The following is a 21,479-nucleotide window of genomic DNA, read 5'->3' as shown; positions in this document are numbered from 1 at the left end:
TGCAGCACGGGCGCCCAGGGGCCCCTCGAACCAGGCCAGGCCCCTCATGGTACCCCTCACTTCCAGCCATGCCGGGCCCCCTATGGCTTTGGGTCGGTGGCTGTGTGGGAAGGGGCTGTGGGTTGGAGGAGCCCTGGCTGATCATGCTGTGGGGCTCTCACCAGCTAGGCCTGCTCCTCCTCGCCCTGGCCAACCCCCAGGAGCCCAGGCCCCCAGGCTAAGGAGGGGCACCTCCTGTCTCAGGCCTCTGGCCTCTGCTCAGACCCTGGTCCAGATGCCAAAGTCAGGCCCTGGGAACTGGCTGCTGCCCACAGGTGACCACTCACGGATGGCATCTCCCAGTGCCAGGCCGGGCCAGGTGGATGCGACAGGGCAGAGAGGTCCCTTTGACCCTTGCCGCCCAGCAGCCAGCCCTGTTTAATCAGGATGTGCAGCCCAGGCCCAGAGAGGCCAAAGGGTGGCCCGGCCTCGAGGCCACGTGCTCAGGGTGTGCTGTCCACACCCAGACCGGCAGATCCGCCTCCATACAACAGCCAACCCCCCACGCCCTCGAAGCCCCTGGAGGATGAAGTGGCTGCCTGCCGTTTAGCAGGCCCTCCTCAGCCCATAGCGCCCCGCCCGCCCTGGCTGTTCTTGCCCTTGGGGAGGGCCCGAGTGTACTCTCAGGGGCCTGCTTCCTACCCTGGAGGACTCATTAGGAGCTTCCGTTCTGATGCCCGTGGTGTCCCCTGGCCGTGTCCCACAGAGCGGCTGGCTGGCAGCGGGAGTGCCAGAGGGGCCCACCACAAGCCCCAGCCTGCTCCTGGACATCCTCTGCCTCCTGCCTCCCACCTCCTGCGTCAGCGCCCAGGAAGTGGAGCCGCCACGCCCTCCACTGGCATCCCCTGCCTCAGGAAGACCCTGGGGGATGGGCAGAAGTGGAAGCCCCAGCCTCTGGAGGAGGGGATGTCGAGGTGGGGCGTCCTCTCCCTCCCAGACCACTGACATCCCACTCTCTGAAGGGAGAAACTGAGGCCCAGACAGGGCAGGACCCCCCACCAACCCAGCTGGTGTGGCTGCTCTGGGAGATGGCCTGCTCTCCCTTAATATTCGACTCTTTCTAGACCCACTGCCCACTTTCCCCCTGGGGTCCACACCAAGCTGGACACCTGGCTCGAGGGCCCTGAGGACCGACACTGTACGGTACTCAGGAATCGAGAGGACTGTCTGCCTGCCCCCCTCAACCCCCTCCTCGTCCGGGGCCTGGCAGCCAGGGTCCCCCATCCCAGCCCCACTCACTGCCCCCAATGCTGCCTGAGGGGTCTCCACTCCACGGGGGACCCTCATTGCCCAATGCCTCCTCTGATGCCCGCTCCCACACAGATCCGTCTCTTTCCTGCATCCCTGCCACCCCCAAGCACAGTCTCCAGACTGGGAGTGGGGTCCAAGGTGGAGGAATTCTGGTCATGGGGGGCAGGTCAGGGCACCCCTCTGGCCGGCGAGTCTGGAGTTGGACCCTCTACAGGAGCCACCAGCTGCCCAGAGCCCCCTGCTCCCCACCCTGGACCTGGTGGATGAGGAAGCAGAGAGTGGAGGTGGGCCCTGGGCAAGCTCGGCTGCCACGCGCAAGCCAGCGGAGCCAGCTGGAGCCCCGCGTAGAGCCCCACCGCCAGGGCCTGCTGGGCTGCACGCGGCAGCAGTGGACCTAGCAGCCCTGACCCCGAGGCCATGGTAGGAAGTGTGGGGCGGGGCCGGGCCCCGGGAGCCGTGTGCCAACGGTGCCCCGGCCTCGTGCTCAGCGAGGGTGATGCAGCTGCACGTCTGGGCCAGGGGCTGGCTTCACGGAGCGGACCCCACACGACGGGGCAGGAGGGAAGGGCTTTTGTGGACGCTCAAATCCTGGATAAGAGTAGGGGTCACTCAGCCAGGGCATGTGTGTGCAGCCTGGGGCTCAGCTGCTCTGCTCTGCAGGGAAAGCCCCCCAGGCGCCAAAGGGGCCAGGGGAAGATGTTCCGGCAGCCCTGCTGGGTGGGGTGCTGGAGGCCCCTGGGGTAGGAGGTGCAACGTGGAACAACACACAGTGTTAGAAGCAAGAAGAGAGAGAGGCTCCCGTGGGAAGGAGCGTAGTGCCAAGGAAAGAAAGAAAAGATCAGAATGAGGCATACGACTGATCCCATGCCATTGTACACTGCTTCCCAAAGTGTGGCCCACGGAACCCCAGGGGTCCCCAGAACCTTCCAGGGGCCCTGGGGTCTGAATCATTTTCATGATAATATTTTCTCCCTGTGCCGACACATGCACAACAGAGGGTGACACTCAGCACAGATCCAAGCCACAGCTCCAAATGGTACCAGGTCACTTCATGGTGTTCACATCACCACACACTCAGAATTCAACAAAGAAAAAGCCCCTTCCCTGAGCGAGTCCTCGGAGAAGCAGTAAATGATGGACTTTATTAAACCTCAACTCCGGGTTCATATCTTTCTAATATTCTGTGCAGGGACACGGGGGAGAACACACTGAGCTGCGGCCGCAAAGGCTGGTCTCTCCAGGGCAGCAGAGGCACCAGCTCAACCAGCCGCGTACACGCGCAACTGTCTTTACTGGAAAGAACAACGGGCAGACCAACCACGGTCACGCCGGCTCGTGTCTGCATAAAACCTGGTGGCCATTTCCTCAAAAACAAATACAGTAAGACTGCCACTTGAAAAACAAAGCGACAACAAAGCGACAGGATCTGTTGCCAATGGTAAAATTCAAGCTTGTGTGGAAATTAGCATTTTGGAGAACCTGTATCCAGCGCCGTGAGTCTGAGAGCTTGCAAACATGTAGGGCTTTTTCTCATGACAGCAGTGGTGATGTTAACATGTGTAATGACATGTGTCAACGTTTGGCAAATCTGCCTAACTCAGCAAACCAGTATTTTCCAGATGACCAAACCATGATATTCCAAAATCACACCCAGGGAAAGGGCCATTCAAAGCAGGAAACAGACCAGTGGTGTAACAGAATCCCAGTGGCCACAGGTGCGGCCTTGGCTCTCATAGCGCCACGGCCTCTAAGAAGCCGTCATTTGTTCGGTTTTGGTGTGGCATCAAGGAAGACTCCCACAGTTATCTGGAGAGGCGGATTCTGTCATGGCTTCACCCACAACAACACTGACAGACGGAAAGCAGGAGCAGACAGGAGATTCCAGCTGTCTTCTACCAGCCAGGCATTACAGACATTTGCAACAACGTAAAACAATGTCACGCTTCTCACTGAATGTTTTTGTTTTGAAAAAGTTATTGTTCATAAAATGTTATTTGCTTTATTTATTTATTTTTGTGAGGACGATCAGCCCTGAGCTAACATCCACGCTAATCCTCCTCTTTTTTTGCTGAGGAAGACCCGCTCTGAGCTAACATCTATTGCCAATCCTCCTCCTTTTTTTCCCCAAAGCCCCAGTAGGTAGTTGTATGTCATAGTTGCACATCCTTCTAGTTGCTGTATGTGGGACGCGGCCTCAGCATGGCCGGAGAAGCGGTGCGTCAGTGCGCGCCCGGGATCCGAACCCGGGCCTCCAGTAGCGGAGTGTGCGCATTTAACCACTAAGCCACGGGGCCGGCCCTGTTATTTGCTTTAACATGTAATTATTTGATAGTTATTTTTAGTAAGACTGTATCAAGAAATACTTTTAAATGATCAGTTTTCATTTCTAATGTGGTGAATATCAAATGATAATCACCAGAGGTGTGCTGGTCAAGATTTACTAACCAGCTCTTGAGGGGTGGTGCGCGCCGACTTCCATGGTGTAAACACGCCCACAGGGCCAATTTCAAGCTCCGAAGGTGAGGTTATGGAGCACAGAGTTGGGAGGACAGAGACAGTGGCATGTCATCCTCTGGGATGTCCGCCATGCAGATAGTGTTATTACCTTGTTTTTTATGTAACTTACATGCTTTACGTAATTTAAGTCGTTTAATTTGATTTTAATAATGGCTGTGTTGAACAACCAGCTCACAGAATTACTGGAGCTCTCACAGCCAGCTCTCGTGAGCGGGTCTGAGCGGCTCTGGCACCACCGGTCATAATGCTCCCGAACAAAAGCTCTTTGGGGTCCCCCACAATCGTTCAGAGGGGAAAGGGGTCCGGAGACCAAAACGCTTGCTCACCACTAATATTAATTAAAAATAATTGCAACAGAACACCACACCTTCTGAAAAATACAGATGCACATGGAACACGCATGAGAGTGTGTCCCAATGGGGCATGGGGCAAGCGGCAATCCTTCAGCTGATGTGCTCATCAATCGAGGAGCATCCTCTGTGGCTGAGGCCTGGAGGAGAGATGAGGGGAAGCGTAGGTCTCCGGGTCAGAACTCAGTTTGAAGCCTGCCTCCGTGGAGCAGAGAAACTCTTTCTCTGAGCCTCGGTTTCCTTGTGTGTAAAGTGGGGTGCAAAGAGCGCCCCCCCACCACGGGAGATCGCAGGCGTAGCGTCCACCAGCCCGGCTCCAGAAAAGCCCAGCCTGGCGGGCAGGCCCGGGCCCCTCCGTGCCTGTATGCTCTGGGCCCCCTGCCCCCGGGGCTCTTTCCCCATGCTTGTGTCCAGAACATGCCCCATGGGGGCCGGGCTATAACAACTGGGTTCCTCCCCACAAACAAATATGGGCGCCAGGAAGCCCCCACCTTCCGCCGGCAGATCCAAGCCCCTGCACCCCTGCCTGAACCCCATCCTCTCAAGCGACAGCATCGCCGGGGCCCAACAGGCGGCTCTGTGTTCTGCAGGGGTAGTGGGGGGGGAACGTTGGTGTACAATCAATCAAAAGGCCCCGGGCCGGCCCGGTGGCGCAAGCGGTTAAGTGCGCGCGCTCCGCTGCGGCGGCCCGGGGTTCGCTGGTTCGGATCCCGGGCGCGCACCGACGCACTGCTTGGTAAGCCATGCTGTGGCGGCGTCCCATATAAAGTGGAGCAAGATAGGCACAGATGTTAGCCCAGGGCCGTCTTCCTCAGCAAAAAAAAAAAAAGAGGAGGATTGGCGGATGTTAGCTCAGGGCTGATCTCCTCACAAAAAAAAAAAAAAAAAAAAAAAAGGCCCCGGGGCCCAAGGACGGACAGCGCTGAGGGTGCCTCCATCACATGTCAGCTCTCCGTAGCCCCAAGTGGAATCTCGAGTCCTTGGGGGGAGGTGGGGGTCTGCCGAGAGCAAGAGGTAAGTCAAGGCTCGGGGTAGGGGGTCGGGAGGAGGGAGGAGGGAGGCGCAGGGCATGTCCCTGTGTCCCTGTGTCCTTAACCCAGTACTCACTGAGCTCCTGACCAATGACCAAGGATCCAGAGGCAGCCAGGTGGGTCCCTGCACCCACCCCCCACCGTAGCAACACCCAGGCTAGTAGGGAAGCAGGCCCAGCTGCCACAAAGCTCCAGTGTGGGGCTCAGAGGAGACCGGGGGTCCTGGTTGAGCTTGGGCCTCGGCTGAGAGCAGGAGCCCTCAGCTGGAGGGGGCCACTTCAGGCAGCAGGGGCAGCATGTGCAAAGGCCCTGTGGCAGGAAAGGCCCAGCTGGCCCCCGGGGCTGGCTCAGGGCCCCAGTCGGGCTTCCACAGACAGAAGCCCCAGGCCCTCCTCCGAAGATTAACATGGGGAAGCCAAGGGAAAGCATTTGTCGGCATTTTCAGCATTTCTTGGCTGACTGTCACCTCTGTGGCCGGGGGCACTTGTCTCTGTTCCTCCCTCACTGTCCTCGCTCCCCCAGAGGAGACCGGCTGTGGTGCCCCACATCCTGCTGCCGGGTGGGCACTCAGCCAACAACACATTGTAGTCCCATCTCCCTCTGCGGCAGCTGTAGCTGTGGACGTGTGCCATCCAAGGCTCACTGACCTCAACCCCGCGTCCGTCGCTCTCGCCCCTCCACTTTCTTCTGGACATTTATCGTCTCCTCATACTCAGCAGGAAACTCAACGACAGGCAAACAGGAGGCCCAGGACCAGCACGACCCCGGATGGCCAGCTGGGCAGGTGCTGTGAGAGGGTGGGCCCTGCCCTCCGCAGACACCACCCCCCAGCCCCGGGGCAGGCTGCAGGAGAGGCTGAGGAAGGTGAGGGCAGCCGAGGACCACAGGCCTGGGGGCCTGGCCGTGGGGGGTGCTGTGACCCCAACAAGAGCAGCTCCCGGGGGGTGGAGCGTGGAGGAGAGGACGCGGAGAGAGCACGCACAGCTCATCCTTTCGAGCAGTTCTGAGGCCCCTGGTGGGGGCGGCAGGAGGAGAGAGGACTTTGGAGCCACCGATGAGGGATGGGGAGCACTGCAGAGGCTGAGATGCACACACGGCGACCTTGGTCAGAAAGGGCACCAGCACAGGGAGGGGCGTCGGGGCCTGGGGGGGGATCCTCTGACTGTGGGGTGGGAGCATGGGGACTGGGGGAGCGTCGAGGACTATTTGGCTACGACCCCAACGAGACCGTGCAGGCCCGGGGCGGGCAGAGTGGGAATGACTAGGGGCTGGGGTGGGGCTGTGGGCACAGGGGTGGCTGTCCTAAACAGACAGCAGGACATCGCTCACCCCCTTTTGCACAGATGGGAAATAGGCTCTGGGCAGGGAAATGCTGTACCGGAGGCCATGGGGCGGCCCTGGCATCCATCTCCCCGCCCTGTGCTCTGGGCACTGTGCTCCCGTCGGGTGCCCATGTCATCACAGCGCTGGGAGCAGCTGTGGCTGGCCCACAGAGGGCTTCCTGCATTGCCTACCAGGCTTCCAGGGGACAGACCCACCTTGCCCTCATGGATGCACTCCCCTGCCCTGCCCTCGTAGTCCTAGGCGGGTGCCCAGAACCGAGCAAGGCTGGAGGAATTGTGCGCATGGCCACCCACTGCTACTCACCCCCACGGACCAGCCCAGGGACACGGCTGCGCTGTCCAGGAGGCATCGCCCCCGGCCTTTGTCCCCAGGGCCAGACGGCACAGGAGGTCACCCTGCGGCGCCTTCTCCAGCAGGGACTGTAAGAGGAGATGACTTCTAAAGTCCTTTCCCCTCCAAGCTCCTCCTTCACCTGAGGCGCCTCCCAGGCCTCCTCCAAAGGTCCAGTCCGCTCAGTCCACCCACTGGGGCCAGAGAGCCAGACCCACCCTCACCTCCACCCAGATTCCCAGGGGGTCGCGGCGTGGGAGGCCAGGAGCCCATCCCGTGTCCCCCTCTGGGGCCAGGGCCTCACGCTCTTGGGTTGCGGGACACCCAGGCCTGGGAGGTGTGTGGGGAGGTGCCCTGAGGTGCTGGGGCAGCGAGGGGCTGAGAGAAGATGCCAAGGACCCTGCCGGCCTCCATCCCAGGATCAGCTGTTTGCAGGGGGCACCCCTGCCTGCCCTCAGAACTGAGATGGGAGGTCATTCATTCCTTCCTCTGTTTGTTCAAAGAAACTTCCAAAGCCCCTCCTGGCACTGGGGACACAACAGGGACCCACCAAAAGTCCCACGCTACATGGCTCATGTTTCAAAGAAGCAGACAGGAGATTATGTGAGACTTTAAGCAGGGTCTCATCTGTGGGGACACAGCAAGCAGGGCAGGATGTCGGGGTATTTTACTGGCCCTCAGGACAGTACTGGAGAGCCAGTGTGGAGGCGCCCCACGGCGGAGGCAACATTCACCCAACAAGGGACCCCGTGTTCTGTGTCTCTGCTTTTTGTGATGCCCATATTGTCCGTGGGGGTCTCCAGTACCAGGGTCAGACACAGAAATTAACCACCAGGTACTGGGGAGCCCCTGAAGGTTCCAGAGCAGAAGAGTGAGAGCAGGGAGTGACTGGCTGGGCGCTATCAGGAGTGGGGCAGGGACCTGTGCTGACCTGTGAGGGTGGACATCGCCACCACACGCCCAGCCACGATACCAAATCAAACCAGCTGAAGACACCTCATCGGGCCTCCACTCAGCCCTGCCTTTGGCGACACATTTCGGCAGGTCACTCGTTTGTCAGTTTACAGCCAACAAACTGGCCCCACTGATGAGCAAGCAGAGGGGCAGGAAGCTCCTGGCCGCTGGGCTCCAGCAGACCCAGGCCTCCAGCTTCACTCCACATGGGAGGGACTCAGCGCCTGCTCACAGGAAAAGCCCTGAGGCGCACTCGGGCCTGCGTGAGCCCCGCCCGGGGCGCACACACGGCACCGCAGGCCCTGGTGGCTTCCCGACTCTCACGCTAGGATGAGGAGGGCTGTGGGTCTTTGACAGTGTCGGATCCTCACCTTAGAGACTAAAGGGCCCGGTCTCCTCCCTCAGGCTCAGAACGTGCCGAGGCTGCCGGAGGAGCCTCGAGAGGCTGCTGCCACTGCTCCTCCTTCGCCGAGAATCAGGGCAAATGCAGGAAACCCAAATTCGGGAGCCAACCAGATGCGGAGGGCGAAGGCAGAGCAGCCTCCCAGAGCCCCGGCCTGGACGAGGCGCTCGCGGGACGCCCCCAGGACTCACCCTCCATCACCGAGTCCACAGACAAAACACTTCCACTGCTAACTGCTTGCAAGTCCCTGCTGTCTGAGGCCTTTACCACCCCAGGTAACCCTGAGCCCGCTCAGCACCCCATGGGCCCACCCGGATGGGGGAGCCACGGCGAGCCTCGGGCTGGCCAGGAGGGCACCCCCAAGCCCCACGCCTGCCAGCACTGCACACACACGGGTCCTGGGGTCTCTCACAGCCCAGGGAGGTGGTACCGCCATCCTGCCATCCGGCATATGAGGAAACTGAGGCCCCCGGAAGGTCACACCTGCAGTGCAGAGGTGGCAGTCCTGTCCCATTAGGAGGATGCTGTGATGAAGACAGTGGCACTGGGGGAGGGCGTCTCCAGGGAGCCTCCAGCACAACCCCTCGCAAGCCAGCCACGCTCCCCACAGCCCCATCCAGGAAGAGCCCCCAGGACAGGCCCAACCTCCATGTGTCCATGCAAACGCCCACGCCGGAATGGACGCTGCTCCACTGCGCTGGAGTGAGGCAGTGTGTGGAGGACCTGTGCCAGCCACTCTCGACGCCCCTGCTCAGCAGGTGGCTCTGCTCAGGCCTCCCTCTCAGGCCATCCCTGGCCTTGCCCGGCGCCCACAGGTCCTCACTCTTCTGGGGCCCCCCACCCTACAGGGTCCCGGATTTGCCCGCCCTCCCTCCAGCCCCATGGGAGGCTGGAAGGATGGCCCATCACCCTAGCCTCTTGTCTGGATGGCGCCCTCCCTCTCCTTCTGCCAGTGCAAAGCCTCCTCCTCCAGGAAGCCCTCCTGGATTGCCTCTTCCTTAGGCCCTTAGTGTCCAGCCCTTAGTTACCAACCAGCTCAGCCCAGGTTGATGGCTGCACACACATGGGGACCCCTCCCCTACCCCCAGCAGTGGACAAAGCCATTAAGGTACAGAAGTGGAACCAGACAGACCTGGGATTCACCCTGTGCCTGCTTTGGACCAGACACAGCCTCTCTGAGCTTTGATTTCTTAGCTCTGCCACACGGACGGTGCTTCCCTCCTTAGCCCCCAGGCTCCCTTGAGGCCCTGACAGTGTACCAGAGCTGGCTCCGCTCCGGTCAGACGCACCGTTCTGCCAGGAATCTGCCTTCCTGTCCCCAGCCAGCACAGCGACACACTGGCCATGGCCACAGGCAGAACCCCCGGCCAGCCGCCCGTGCCCTGGAATCGCCCGACATCACCTCCCAGACCAGCCCGAGCCCCAGGCCCAGGCTCTGCACTCCAGCCCCTTGGCATGACCCCACCGAACAAGCCCCCCGACAGGCTCGGCTGTAGGAGCTGCCGCCAGGGCCCTTCCCACCGCTCGACTCAGGGAGCCTCTGCCCGCGGGGCTGGCAGGCCCAAACACTGTGCAGCCCCAGCTCGGTTCTGGGGGCACCATCTGGGGCCACCGCCCACCTGCGCCCAGGGTTCATCTTCCCTCCCCGGGCTGCCCCACCCTGCGCCCACCCCGCGCCCACCCCTACCTCCAGGGCCTGGGTCCGCCGCCAGCCGCCAGGCGCCGAGTAGAGTGAGGTGTGCTCCGGGCCTCCCGGTCGCCGCGAGCGGAAGAACCTGTTCTGTGGGTTTGTTCCGAGTGAGCGCCGCACCCCAACAGTCCTGCCCCTTTGCCCTGTGCCCGGGGGCTGCAGGGAAAGGGAGAAACGGGCCACTCCGGCCCATGCCTGGGGCCAGAATGGCGGCTGCATGGCGCGCCCCACCCCACCCTGAACAGGAGCCTCCCCCACAAAGGGCAGCAGCGCCCACCCTGCACCATACCTCTGGGCACCTGCCCAGTCAGAGCCCCAGGCCTGACACCCAGGAGCGTGGCGTCAGGACACAGCCTTCCTAGCCCCCCGCATCCCTCAGTCTCCTGCGTCCCCCAGCCCCTCATCGCCAGGCTGGCCTCTCAGCCTCACTGGCCCCTCTGCCATCCCTGGACAATGAGAAGCACCCTACTCCTTCTTGTAGGATGGGCAGGGGGTCCAGGGAAGGCTCTGCCTGGGAGCATCCCACCCCCTCCCCCAAGGCAGGGGGGCACCCTACCCAGTGTCCAGTCGGCCTGGGAGGACCCTGAGCCCTGGAGATTCGGGGGGGAGGGGTCACACAGTGAAACCACCTCAGTTAGAATCAGGCACCGGCAAGCTGACCCCACTTGCTTGTCCCTCTCTCCTTCTCCGACACCATCTTCCCAAGTGCACTCGAGCCAGCAGCCACCCAGGCAGGAAGGCCGTGCCGGGGGAAGCCGGCCTCCCAGCAGAGCGACACAGACAACTGGCCAGCTGACCCCTAGCTTGCCCACTAGGCTGCCGGGTGGAGCTGACTGGAGGGTGGGCGACGAGACGGGAACCAGGACAGTGGGCAGCAGGGCCTCTTGCTGGAACCGGGTTCAATGAGGGGCCAGAGCAAGCGTCCCGGAGGAGGAGGGATGTCAGACAGGACGATCCAACAACGGGTTGTTGTGAGGAAGTGAACAAACGCAGTGGGCGAGTGCTGAGAGCCGGGCTCCGCTCAAAGGGCAGTCTGCACCAGCAGAGGCACGGCCCGAGCTCGTCAGAAATGCAGAATTCCACCCTGCCCCAGAGCCACCCACCCACTCCTGCGTTTTCACAAGACCCAGGTGATGTGTGTGCTGGCACAGCAGGTTCTTAATAAATATCAGCTAATTACATCAGCATTCCCATTCCACAGACCAGAAAACAGAGGCCCAGGGGTGGAGATGGAATGCGGGTGAAAGCTCCCTGTGGACGACGAAGGGCCAGGTGAGGTCACAGCGGGTGAACTCAGAGGCCAGCCCAGAAGTGTTCCTCATCACCATTGAAACGGCTCAGCTTCAACAGTTTAAAAATGGGGCGATTCCTTGCTGCAGGCCCAGCAGGTGGATGTCAGGGCCCCACCCTGGGGCTGGACCCCAATCAGCCACCTCCGCTCAGCGTGGGTGGCCACTTTCCCTGAAGTCCACATGGCTCTTCACCTCCTGCCAGAGGAGCCAGAGTTCGTCAGAAGACACAGAGGCACAGGGGAAGGGAGGTGAGGGGCGACAAGGGCAGATGCCCCTCCTCTGACCAGAGGCCTCATCTCCGCCCGCCCACCCCAGAATCCCGGAACTGAGACAACGGCAGCACACAGGGCTCCAGGCCGCTTGATGGCCCGGGGACACAGAGAGATGACTGATTGACAGGCAAGGACTTCCCTCTGAAACCCAGCGTCAGTCACACCCCTCCTCTCGGCCGTGTCCCTGTCTTTACACTGTGGCCCGGCGAGCGGTCACTCTGCTCATCTTTGGTTCTGATCCAGGTTCGCAATGTGGGCTGAACGCACTCCCTAATCCCCTAAAGATTCTACCGCTAACCAGGTAGAACAGATGGGCTGGTGGCGCCACCTGCTGGACGCTCTACGGTCTGACCCCCAAACTACTGTCATCTTAGCAAGGGCCCTGGGGCCTGCGACAACCTGGAACAACCAGCCCCATGGCCTGGGTGGGGAAGCTGAGGCCATCTGGCCCGGGGTGGACCCCAGGGCCCACCTCCTTGAGAACAACAGACACACAGTTACGTCGTTTCTGGCCTTGCCCTGCTCAGGCGTGGGCAGGTGCAGCTCCGTGCAGGGGCCAGCGAGTGAGCAGGGCCAGCGAGTGAGAGACTGTGCCCAGGGCAGGCCCCGCGCCTCGGGCTGACGGAAGCAGCCAGCCGGTGACCCCAAGGGAGGGAACAAAACCTCCCTCAAATCCGACTTGGCGTCCATGGATGCTGAGTCTGTCGGGGCAAACCCACAGGCCAGAGCGTCTTCGGGGCCAGGAATGAGCTATACATTTCAGACGGTTAGATGAGTCGGCCAGAAACTTGTGAAGTTCTCAGCGTCTCTGCATGAGCCATGCCTTCTGCCCAGCTCTGCCAAAGGGTCCATCCACCCTGGGCTGCAAACCGAAGTTGTGGGTGGCCTCTGCGTCCAGGAAACATGCATGGGGCAGGGGTATGGCTCCAAAGGGGCACAGGGGCTATAATAGCAGTAGGGACTGTGGGACCACCAGGTCGTGCCCTTTCCCTCCAAGAGGGGCCTGCCTGCAGCTGTGGCCCCTGACGAGCTCTGAGCCAGTATCCACAGCCTGGCCATCGCCTGGCCTGGTGTGGCTGGGCCGTGCCAGCCTGAGGATGTTCCCACAGCTGAGACCCAGAGATGGCAGCAGAGGCGAGGCCAAGAGCTGCAGCCTGTCCGGCCCCACGGCCTCCTCGAGGTCAGCATACCTGAGGGTTTGTCCCCATGACCACGAAGCAGCCAAATCAGCTTTCAGATCCAGAAATCCACCGTGTCCTTCTTCTCCTCTACCGCCCCTCCCAGCCCACTGCCCTCCCACACTCTGGGCCGTTTCCCTTGCGGGCCCAGAGGCCAGGTCCACGTTTACACACACACACACACCTCGGCACCCAGGCAGGGTGTCAACACTCAGGCCGGGGATGGCACTTTCGAGCAGGACTGAGGAGGCAGAAAGTCCTTGTGGCTGGAGGGCCGGGGTCTCGCGTAGTTCAGCACTCTGACCCCAACACCCATGGGCGCCCAGGGAATGGTCAAAGCCAAGCCGGGGGCTCCCGAGGGTCCTCGCAGCTTGGAAGAGCGCAGCGGGGAGACCACCACCGGCCGGCGGCCTGCTGAGGTCTAGGCTCCCCGGTACAGCGTGATGCTGCCGGGCAGCCGGACCTCTGACCTCAGTCTCCGCGTCCGCAGGGTGGGCCGGCGGCGTGAGACCACAGCGACCGAGGGACTGAGCTCGCGCAGCGGCTCGCTGGCCGCGGGAAGGCCGGACCGCGGAGCGCAGGGCGCCGACGGAGCTGAGGGCACCCCGGGCCCCCGCCCGCCCCCACGAGGCTCGGGCCCCGGCCCCGGCCCGGCCGGGCCCCGCCCGCGCGCTGTGACGCACAAAGTCTGCGCAGCACGCCGAGCCCGGGCTCCGTCATCAAGCACAGCCCACGCGGGCGTGGCCGTCCGGGTCCCGGTGGCCATGGCCGCCGCGGCCGCCAGCCTCCCGGCGGTGGTCCGCGCAGCGCAGAAGGACGATTACTACCGCGGCGGGCTGCGGGCCGCGGCGGGCGCCGCGCTGCACGGCCTGGCGGGTGAGGGCGGGCGGGCGGCGCGGGGTGGCGCGAGCGGGCGCCCCGGCGGGGTCAGCCGCGAGGGCGGCCGAGCGTCCGAGAGCGCTGCCGGCGTGGGGCGGCCCGCGCGGCCGGGAGGGGCTAGCGCCGTGGCCCCGGGCGCCGCGCCGCGAGGTGGGGCACGAGGCCGCAGACCCGCCCGGCTCCGCTCCCCCGCGGCGGGCCCGGCCCGGCTCAGCTGGAGGAAGGAGCCGTGGGGCTTTGCGCCCCGGGTGGGGGTGGGAGCGAGGTCCGGGTGTGGAGAGAGGTGGTCACGACAAGTGGTTTATGAGCTTATTTTACAGACGTTTTGAATTACTCTGTCAGGCACTGTTCTCGGTGCTTTACAGACGGTAACCCACTTAATCCTGAAAACGTTCCCACATCGTAGGACCTGTTGTTACTCCCCTTCTTACAGACAGGGAATTGGGATTGCAGAGAGATCTCGAAACTCGCCTGAGGTCACAACCAGCAAGGTGGGGAGCTGGAATTTGATGCTGGACAGTGGTCTTGGCTTGTGCTCTTAGTCACTATACTACCCCGTCTGTGTTTGGGTCCCTTCTGGGTCCTGGAGGAGGAGGTGGCCCAGGCGGGGTCAGGTGCAGATGAAGCAGAGTGGACAGCTCGGGAGGCCAGGGGAGAGAAGAGTCTGGTTCAGAACAGTCTCAGCCTCGTGGAGGCTGGGCTGGACTTTTGCAGTGGGAAGAAGAGGGGAGGATTGTCCCTAATCCTTACCACCCCACTGCCTCCACCGCCACAGTAATAATGCTGTTTCTCCCCTCAGGTGCAAAGAAGTGGCTGGAGTGGAGGAAAGAGATTGAGCTGCTGTCGGATGTAGCCTACTTTGGCCTCACCACACTTGCAGGTAGCACCCCCAGCAGGACCTTGGGACTGAGGTGCCCACAACACAGCCAAGCCCAGAGGACAGGAGGGGGCTGCCAGCAGAGTGAGAAGCTCCTGCGGGTGCTTCCCAGTGTCCCTGGAGCTGGCCTGGATGCAGACTCAGGGAAGGAGGGGACCCCAACACCGTCTCCTAGAGGGGAGGCCAAGCCCTGAGCCCCACCCTGGGCCTCTGAAAGCTCTGAGGTTCACCTGTCACGTCTGTGTTCCCCTTTCATCGTTTTTCTGTCCCTAGTGACCTTCATCCCAGACTTTGCCCAGGGTGCCATTGGGACCGTTTTTCCGTAGCTGAATCGAGTCACCTGAGAGGGGTCCCAGCACTGAGCCCTGTCACAGGACATGGGCAGTGAGGCCCTGGCGGAGAGTCATCCTTTAGAGGAAAGGCAAGAACCCAGTAGAGAGCAAGATCTGGTGTGGAGAGAAGGATGTTGCTGGTGGGTCTCCGCCTCAGCCTCTCACATGGGCGCTCCCCCCCACCCCGTCCCAGGCTACCAGACCCTCGGGGAGGAGTACGTCGGTGTCGTCCAGGTGGACCCGTCCCACAGCCGCGTGCCCTCGAGGCTGCGCCGTGGTGTGCTGGTCGCACTGCACACTGTCCTGCCCTACCTGCTGGACAAGGCCCTGCTCCACCTGGAGCACGAGCTGCAGGCTGACAGCACTGGCACCTGGCCCTCACAGGGCAGCCTGGCACCTGGCGTGCGCAGCCGGTCGGGGGCAAGGCGCTGGGTGCGCCAGCATGCAGCCACCCTGACGGAGCAGCAGCAGAAGGCACTCCTGCGGGCCACGTTGGTGCTCAGGCAGGGCCTCAGCTGCCTCCAGCGGTTCCACGTCGCCTGGTTCTATATCCACGGCACCTTCTACCACCTGGCCAAGAGGCTCACGGGAGTCACCTATGTAAGTAGCAGGTGCCGCCCAGACTTGCTCACTTCTGCCTTACCTGTGTGTAGTTGGCTCTTCACTGTCACAGTCACAAGGCCAGAGCCAAAATCCTTGACTAGAAAACGTGGGTTTTGGGCCGGCCCCGTGGCTTAGTGGTTAAGTGCATGCGCTCCGCTACTGGCGGCCCGGGTTCAGATCCTGGGCGCGCACCGACGCACCGCTTGTCAGGCCATGCTGTGGCGGCGTCCCATATAAAGTGGAGAAAGATGGGCACAGGTGTTAGCCCAGGGCCAGTCTTCCTCAGCAAAAAGAGAAGGATTGGCAGATGTTAGCTCAGGGCTGACCGTCCTCACAAAAAAAAAAACCACACTGGCGTTTTCCCTTTGACCTAGCAGTTCCGCTTTTAGATATTTATGTTACAGATACACCTGCATATATACAGAAGAAAGTGAGTGCAGAGTTTTTGTTGTAGCATTATCGGTCATTGCAAGAGTGCAAACAACCAAAGTTTCCATCTAGCTGGAATGGCATAGCCACACGTGGAATAGTATGTGTGATAAAAAAAGAATGAGGGGGGCCGGCCCTGTGGCGGAGCAGTTAAGTGTGCGCGCTCCGCTGCCGGCGGCCCGGGTTCTTGTCAAGCTGTGCTGTGACGGCATCCCATATAAAGTAGAGGAAGATGGGCATGGATGTTAGCCCAGGGCCAGTCTTCCTCAGCAAAAAGAGGAGGGTCGGCATGGATGTTAGCTCAGGACTGATCTTCCTCACAAAAAAAAAAAAAAACAAAAAACACATGTGGGTTTTCTTGGGTCACATTTTGCTAAAAGACCCAAGGAAGTCCAGTTTTTGCAAACCCTGAGGCAGGGTGAGTCTGCCTTCCTGCAGTCAGCACGTTTGGGCCACCTGGGTGCCAGGCCCAGCACCCTGCTCCTTCCTCTGAGCACAGGCCTGTGGCTCCAGGTTCCTGGGTCCTGTACCTGCACCTTCCAGGCTGCCTTGCTGGAGGGTCAGGTGTGGGGACGTCTTCCTGATGGTGACCCCACAGTGAGCACATGGGCCCTGTTGCTGCCAGCATCCCCACCTGCCCACTAGACGGCCATTCGCACCTTCTCCCATCCTGATTCTCAGCTGATGCCCTGGCTTCCAGATTCACCCAGTAAGCCTCAGCTCAGGCCCTCTGCCCGCTAGAGGGTCTCCAGGCTCTTTCCTGTGTCACAGCATCATGCTCCCTTTGAGAAAGGCCCATCCCACCCCCTTCCTCCACCTCCCTTGGCAGCGCTATCCTGGGCACCTGCACCACCTCCTCCTCTCAGGCCCATCGGTTCTTCACACGCTCACTCCCACGAGAGCTGACAGCTCATTGCCACTAGGTCTGTTAGCTGTTTGCTGAGCTGCCATAACAAAGGGGTCTGGAACCACATGGGCTCGCCCCAGACAGGGCTTTTCCCTCTCCTAGGGCATCCAAGGCTCTTCTCTACTTGGGTACCCAGGGCCCTGGCTAGTCTGGTTGACCTGGCTGTCTCCATTTCCAGCCGAGGGAAGGAAGTGGATGGCAACCGACTTTCTCTTCAAGGACACGGCCAGCTGCAGGAGATCTGGAACACGGGGTCACCGGGTAGCATAGTGTCATGGGGTATTCAGGTGTCTTTCTGAGAGTGGGGAGCTCGTGTTCCTACAACAGGGAAGCTGGTTCGCAGCGTCTGCTTGTCAGGCTTCTCCTCCCGCCCGCTGGGCACTCCTTCTCAGGCTTCTTTGCCGGTTCCTTTTCTCTCTGGGCTGTGGGTCTCTGGATGTCCCCACGAACCCTGAATCCTCACCTGCAGCCACAGTGACCTGCAGGCTTGGAGCTCTGAGGCCATCTTCCTGGCTCACTCTTGGCTCCTACTGGGAGCGAAGTCCTGAGCTGTCCAGGTGTCCCCTGCCCGCCTGCCCAGTGCTCAGATCCTACCAGGTTCTCCTGCCCCCCTCATCCAGCCAGGAGGCCTGTGGTCACTCTATCCCCACGTGCCGGGAAGGCAGGGTTTGGCTGCATTCGATGGGGTACTCCAGTGCCAGGGGAGGTCTGGCCCCCAAGCAGCGCAGTGCTTGGTGCTAGCTGATCACATGACTGTCCCATTGGGATCCTTGACAGCTCTGCGTCCGCCGCCCGCCTGCAGAGGATCCGAGGGTGCGCACAAGCTACAGGCTGCTGGGGCTCGTCTCCTTGCTCCACCTGGCACTGTCCGTGGGACTGCAGCTGTACGGCTTCCAGCAGAGGCAGCGCGCCCGCAGGGAGTGGAAGCTGCATCGCAGCCTGTCTCACCGCAGGTGCACGGGGGCCTCAGCAAGGGCATGGGTTTGTGGGGGGCTCTCAGCTCAAGTGTGCCCCCCACCTGTGGGGGCTGGGGGCTGAGAATCCCTGTGCTCAGCATTGCTGCTGGGGCTCAGGGCAGGGGTCACAAAGACTTTGAGGCTCGATTCTGTTTGCCTCCCTCCCCCAGGAGCCACGTGGAAGAGAGGGCAGTTTCCAGAAACTCGGTGTGTACCCTGTGCCTGGAGGAACGCAGGCATTCGACAGCCACACCCTGTGGCCACCTCTTTTGCTGGGAGTGCATCACCCAGTGGTGCAACACCAAGGTGGGCGCCTCCAGGGCCAGCAGCTGGGGTCTAGGGGAGTGAGGGTCCCCAGCAGGGCTGCAGCCCTGGTGGCAGCAGCAGAACCAAGCAGTCTGCCTCTCAAACCTCCTCTCGTCTGGGGTGGAGGGGTGGGCAGGCGTCTCTTTAAGAGCTCCCAGGTAAGCTGGACATGGGGCCACGTTTGGAGTCAGGGTGTGGTGATTGTGTGTGTCGAGGCTTTGCTGGAAGCACGCTGGAGTGGCAGCTGGTGCCCGTTAGGGTCCATTCCTGAAAGGCTGTGGTGGGCGAGTCTGCCCTCAGCGCCTTAGAAGCCTTGGCTTGTCCGCACACAAAGGGCCCAATCCTCGAGCCCAGGCCAGATCCTCCTCTCCAGTGGGGCTGGCGCTTGCCATGACTGCCCACTTGGGGGCCGCCGGCCCCAGCCTTTTCAGACCTCATGGTGCTGGGATCTGCCAAGCCAGGTGACCGGAGCAGGGGACTGTGGGCCACCTCTTGCCTCCACGCTGACTCCAAGGAGGCATCCGCTTCCTGGGCACATACACACCTCCCCAGTGAGCTCAGCCTGAATCCAGCTTTTCTGGGAGGGGGGTGGGGCACACAGGTGAGGCAGGTAAACAAGGGATGTGATGCTCATCTTGTTTCCTCGCATTTCTAACGCTCTGTCCTGTTTCTCACCTGAGGACGTCCACCTCCACGCGTTGGCCAAGGGGCTTTCCTCAGAGCCTATGGGGTGGGCTCACAGTGGCTGCGGCCTCACAGCCCAGCTGGACCTGATTTAGAACCAGCACCTGTGAAAGCCCCCACTGTGTGTCTGTGGGTCACCGTGGATCAGGGCAGCCTCCTCTTTGGGTTCCCCGGTCCCCGTTTTGTGGGATTCCCCCAGGAGCACAGGTGCTGCCTGCCTTGAGTGGCTGGCCCAGGTGAGGATGCCTGGCAGGCGAGCACCAACCTTCCTGGGGGAGAGCCCTCACAGTTGGCCCTGAGTCACGGCACGGACAGACTGGCCATCTCCTCGCCTCGGTCACTGTTCCCTGCTCCACTGCACAACGCCTCAGGGCTAAGGCCTTCCCTTCAGGTTTGCAACTTCTGAAAACAGGGCTGACTTTTTTTTTCTCTAAGTTGAAGTTAATCGAGACACGTACACCCACCCTGAGTTACTGTAGATGCCAGTGGGAGGGGGCCCAAAATGGTCTTGCAGGAGACCCCAGGGCCTGTGGCGGGGGCTGTGCTAGTCACGGCCGTGTGACCTTGCTCCTCCCCCCGCAGACGGAGTGTCCTCTCTGCAGGGAGAAGTTCCCTCCCCAGAAGCTCGTCTACCTGCGGCACTTCCGCTGACCCGATGAAGGAACCCAGGAGGCTGTCTTAATGTCAGGAAAAAAACTTAAGTTAGTCTCAAGATGAACTTTACTTGCACAGAAATCACAAAATTCTCAAATTTCTATTTTTTGTCACATAAGATAGTATGCCAGCAGCTCAGGACAGAAGCTGGACCTGGCTGCAAAACAGCTGGTCCAGGGCCTTCAGGGCTGGGTTTGGGTACGAGTTCCACACCCAGCTCCGTTACCCCGAGCCTGGGGACGCTGATGGCGAGACTCACCCAGGGGCGGAGGCTCAGCTGAGAGCCCCACACACCCCCACTGTGGCACAGTTTAGTCACTTCTTCAGGAACTTCACTCTTTGGACAAGGTTTTAGGTTCCCTACATTTCCCAAACCATACAGGTGAGAACTACCTTCAGAAATAGGCCAGGACAAACTTTATTCACTTAGACAATGAAAAAATGATTCCACATCAGGCGTGTGGTGGGGTCTGGCCTGAACCGGCAAGTGTCAAGGGAGAGCCGGGAACGGAGCAATTTGCTTTCGACTGTGTGCCGGCCCCAGTGACCCGCAAACCTCGCCGTGGTCACCAGACCCAGGCTGCTGAGTGGCACAGGCACATCGGCTCACAGGAGTAGGAAGAAACCAAGGACCTGTATGTCCACCTAAAATATTTAGCACGTACCTTTTAGCACGTCAAGTTTGTTTCCCATTTTAGAAAAATGGAAATCTGCATCTTGGCCTTACACAAAAACCAAAAGGCCGCCTCCTGCTTAGGGTTGGTGGGGCAGAGCCAGTCTGAGTGACAAGTTCTCTTAATGCCTAGGCCATACACACTCACCTCTGTCAGGCTCAGCAATCTCCCAGAGGCTGGGGGGCAGGACAGCTGCTTATACCAGGTCACTGCTATGTCCAGCCTACTTCCTGCCACCTTTTTGTTATTTTCAGGATTGTAAAACTATTTAACTTGTGCCCGAGACAGGACCTTGCTGTAGGCGTCCTTAAATGAATTCCATAGAAGCATTAGTACGTTAAGAACACCTTCAGGGTGAACTGAACATCAGGTTTCCTGAAGGGTGCTGTAAAGACGCCCTTGCCAGGCCTTCTGGCAGGATGTTGTGTTCCCCTGCTGCAAGTGTCACACACAGACTGCTTTTGAGTGTGACTTAGTGGACACAGGTGTTCAGCACAGAGGTGGCCCCACACTCCGCAGTTACTAAAGGTCAGCCGCCAGACAGGCCGCTGTGACCACAGGCAGGACTGGAGTAGACCTCCAGACGGAGGGGCCCCGAGGGAGCGCCTCCACAGTTCCCGAAATCCTCACCTAGGCTCTGACCAAGCGCACGCTATTTCCCGACAAACATTAGGCCTGAGCATTTACTAGGAAAACTGAAAAATGAAAAAAATGCCTAGAGTTTGAATACTTCAAATGCTGCAACGTGGTAATGAAAGTACTGATTTGGAACATCATTAATATGAAGTTTAAGGTACAGGGTCAGGTATATAATAGGAATGGCCTCTTAAAAACAAGAGGAGCTCAACTTCAAATATGCAAAAATCGGCAAAAGAAAACCCAGACAGGGTTGGCGTGGTGTAGTAGTTAAGCGCATGCACTCTGCTTCAGCTGCCCAGTGTTTGCAGGTTCAAATCCCGGGTGCGGACCAACACACCACTTGTTAAGCCACGCTGTGGCAGTGTCCCACATAAAGTAGAGGAAGATGGGCACGGATGTCAGCCCAAGGCCAGTCTTCCTCAGCAGAAAGAGGACTGGCAACGGGCATCAGCTCAGGGCTAATCTTCCTCAAACAAAAGCCAGATAGTAAACTTGTTCAATGTCTAAAACCCCAAGATGATGGGAAACTGCTCAGAGTGGAATCTGGCCCGCCTGAAGACTGGGGAGGAAAGAGAGTGGTTCATATTGCAGCATGTGTGCCCCAGGGACACCAGTGGTCATGTTTGATGTCTGTTCTGTTGCTGTTGGCAAAAATGGCTCGCCCTCCAGAGAGCCAACACTTCTCCGGGGTGGGCTGGCTTATGTGCAGCGAGCTGGATGCTTTACATAAAGACTACGCGAGAAAGGGGACACTGTCTTTAATAAAGTTGGAATTAAAAAGTCACTTAGTAAAATGTTTACGAGTATTTGTTTTTATCACATCCAAAAAAGTTGACATGCAGGTCAGAGTTGTGTTTCTCCATAGAAAGTGAAAAACCGCATGTTAAA

The 21,479-nt window shown here is 60.3% G+C and overlaps 1 protein-coding gene across 2 annotated transcripts; it reads left to right on the top strand.

Moving 5' to 3' along the window:
- The first annotated feature begins 13,399 nt into the window (after positions 1 to 13,399).
- PEX10 (peroxisomal biogenesis factor 10) lies at positions 13,400 to 21,375 on the top strand. 2 transcript variants are annotated; one of them, XM_058552689.1, is made up of 6 exons: positions 13,400 to 13,527; positions 14,330 to 14,410; positions 14,933 to 15,339; positions 17,456 to 17,631; positions 17,805 to 17,940; positions 19,207 to 21,375. In XM_058552689.1, exons 1-6 carry the CDS (start codon positions 13,416 to 13,418, stop codon positions 19,273 to 19,275), a joined length of 981 nt encoding a protein of 326 aa, XP_058408672.1. In that variant the 5' UTR covers positions 13,400 to 13,415; the 3' UTR covers positions 19,276 to 21,375. The 2 variants fall into 2 exon arrangements, with proteins under 2 accessions (XP_058408672.1, XP_058408673.1); XM_058552690.1 differs by lacking the exon at positions 17,456 to 17,631.
- Positions 21,376 to 21,479: the final 104 nt, after the last annotated feature.

This window comes from Diceros bicornis, chromosome 13 (genome assembly GCF_020826845.1).
Source record: "Diceros bicornis minor isolate mBicDic1 chromosome 13, mDicBic1.mat.cur, whole genome shotgun sequence".
Lineage (NCBI taxonomy): Eukaryota > Metazoa > Chordata > Mammalia > Perissodactyla > Rhinocerotidae > Diceros > Diceros bicornis.
This window is presented reverse-complemented; position numbering and strand designations above follow the sequence as displayed.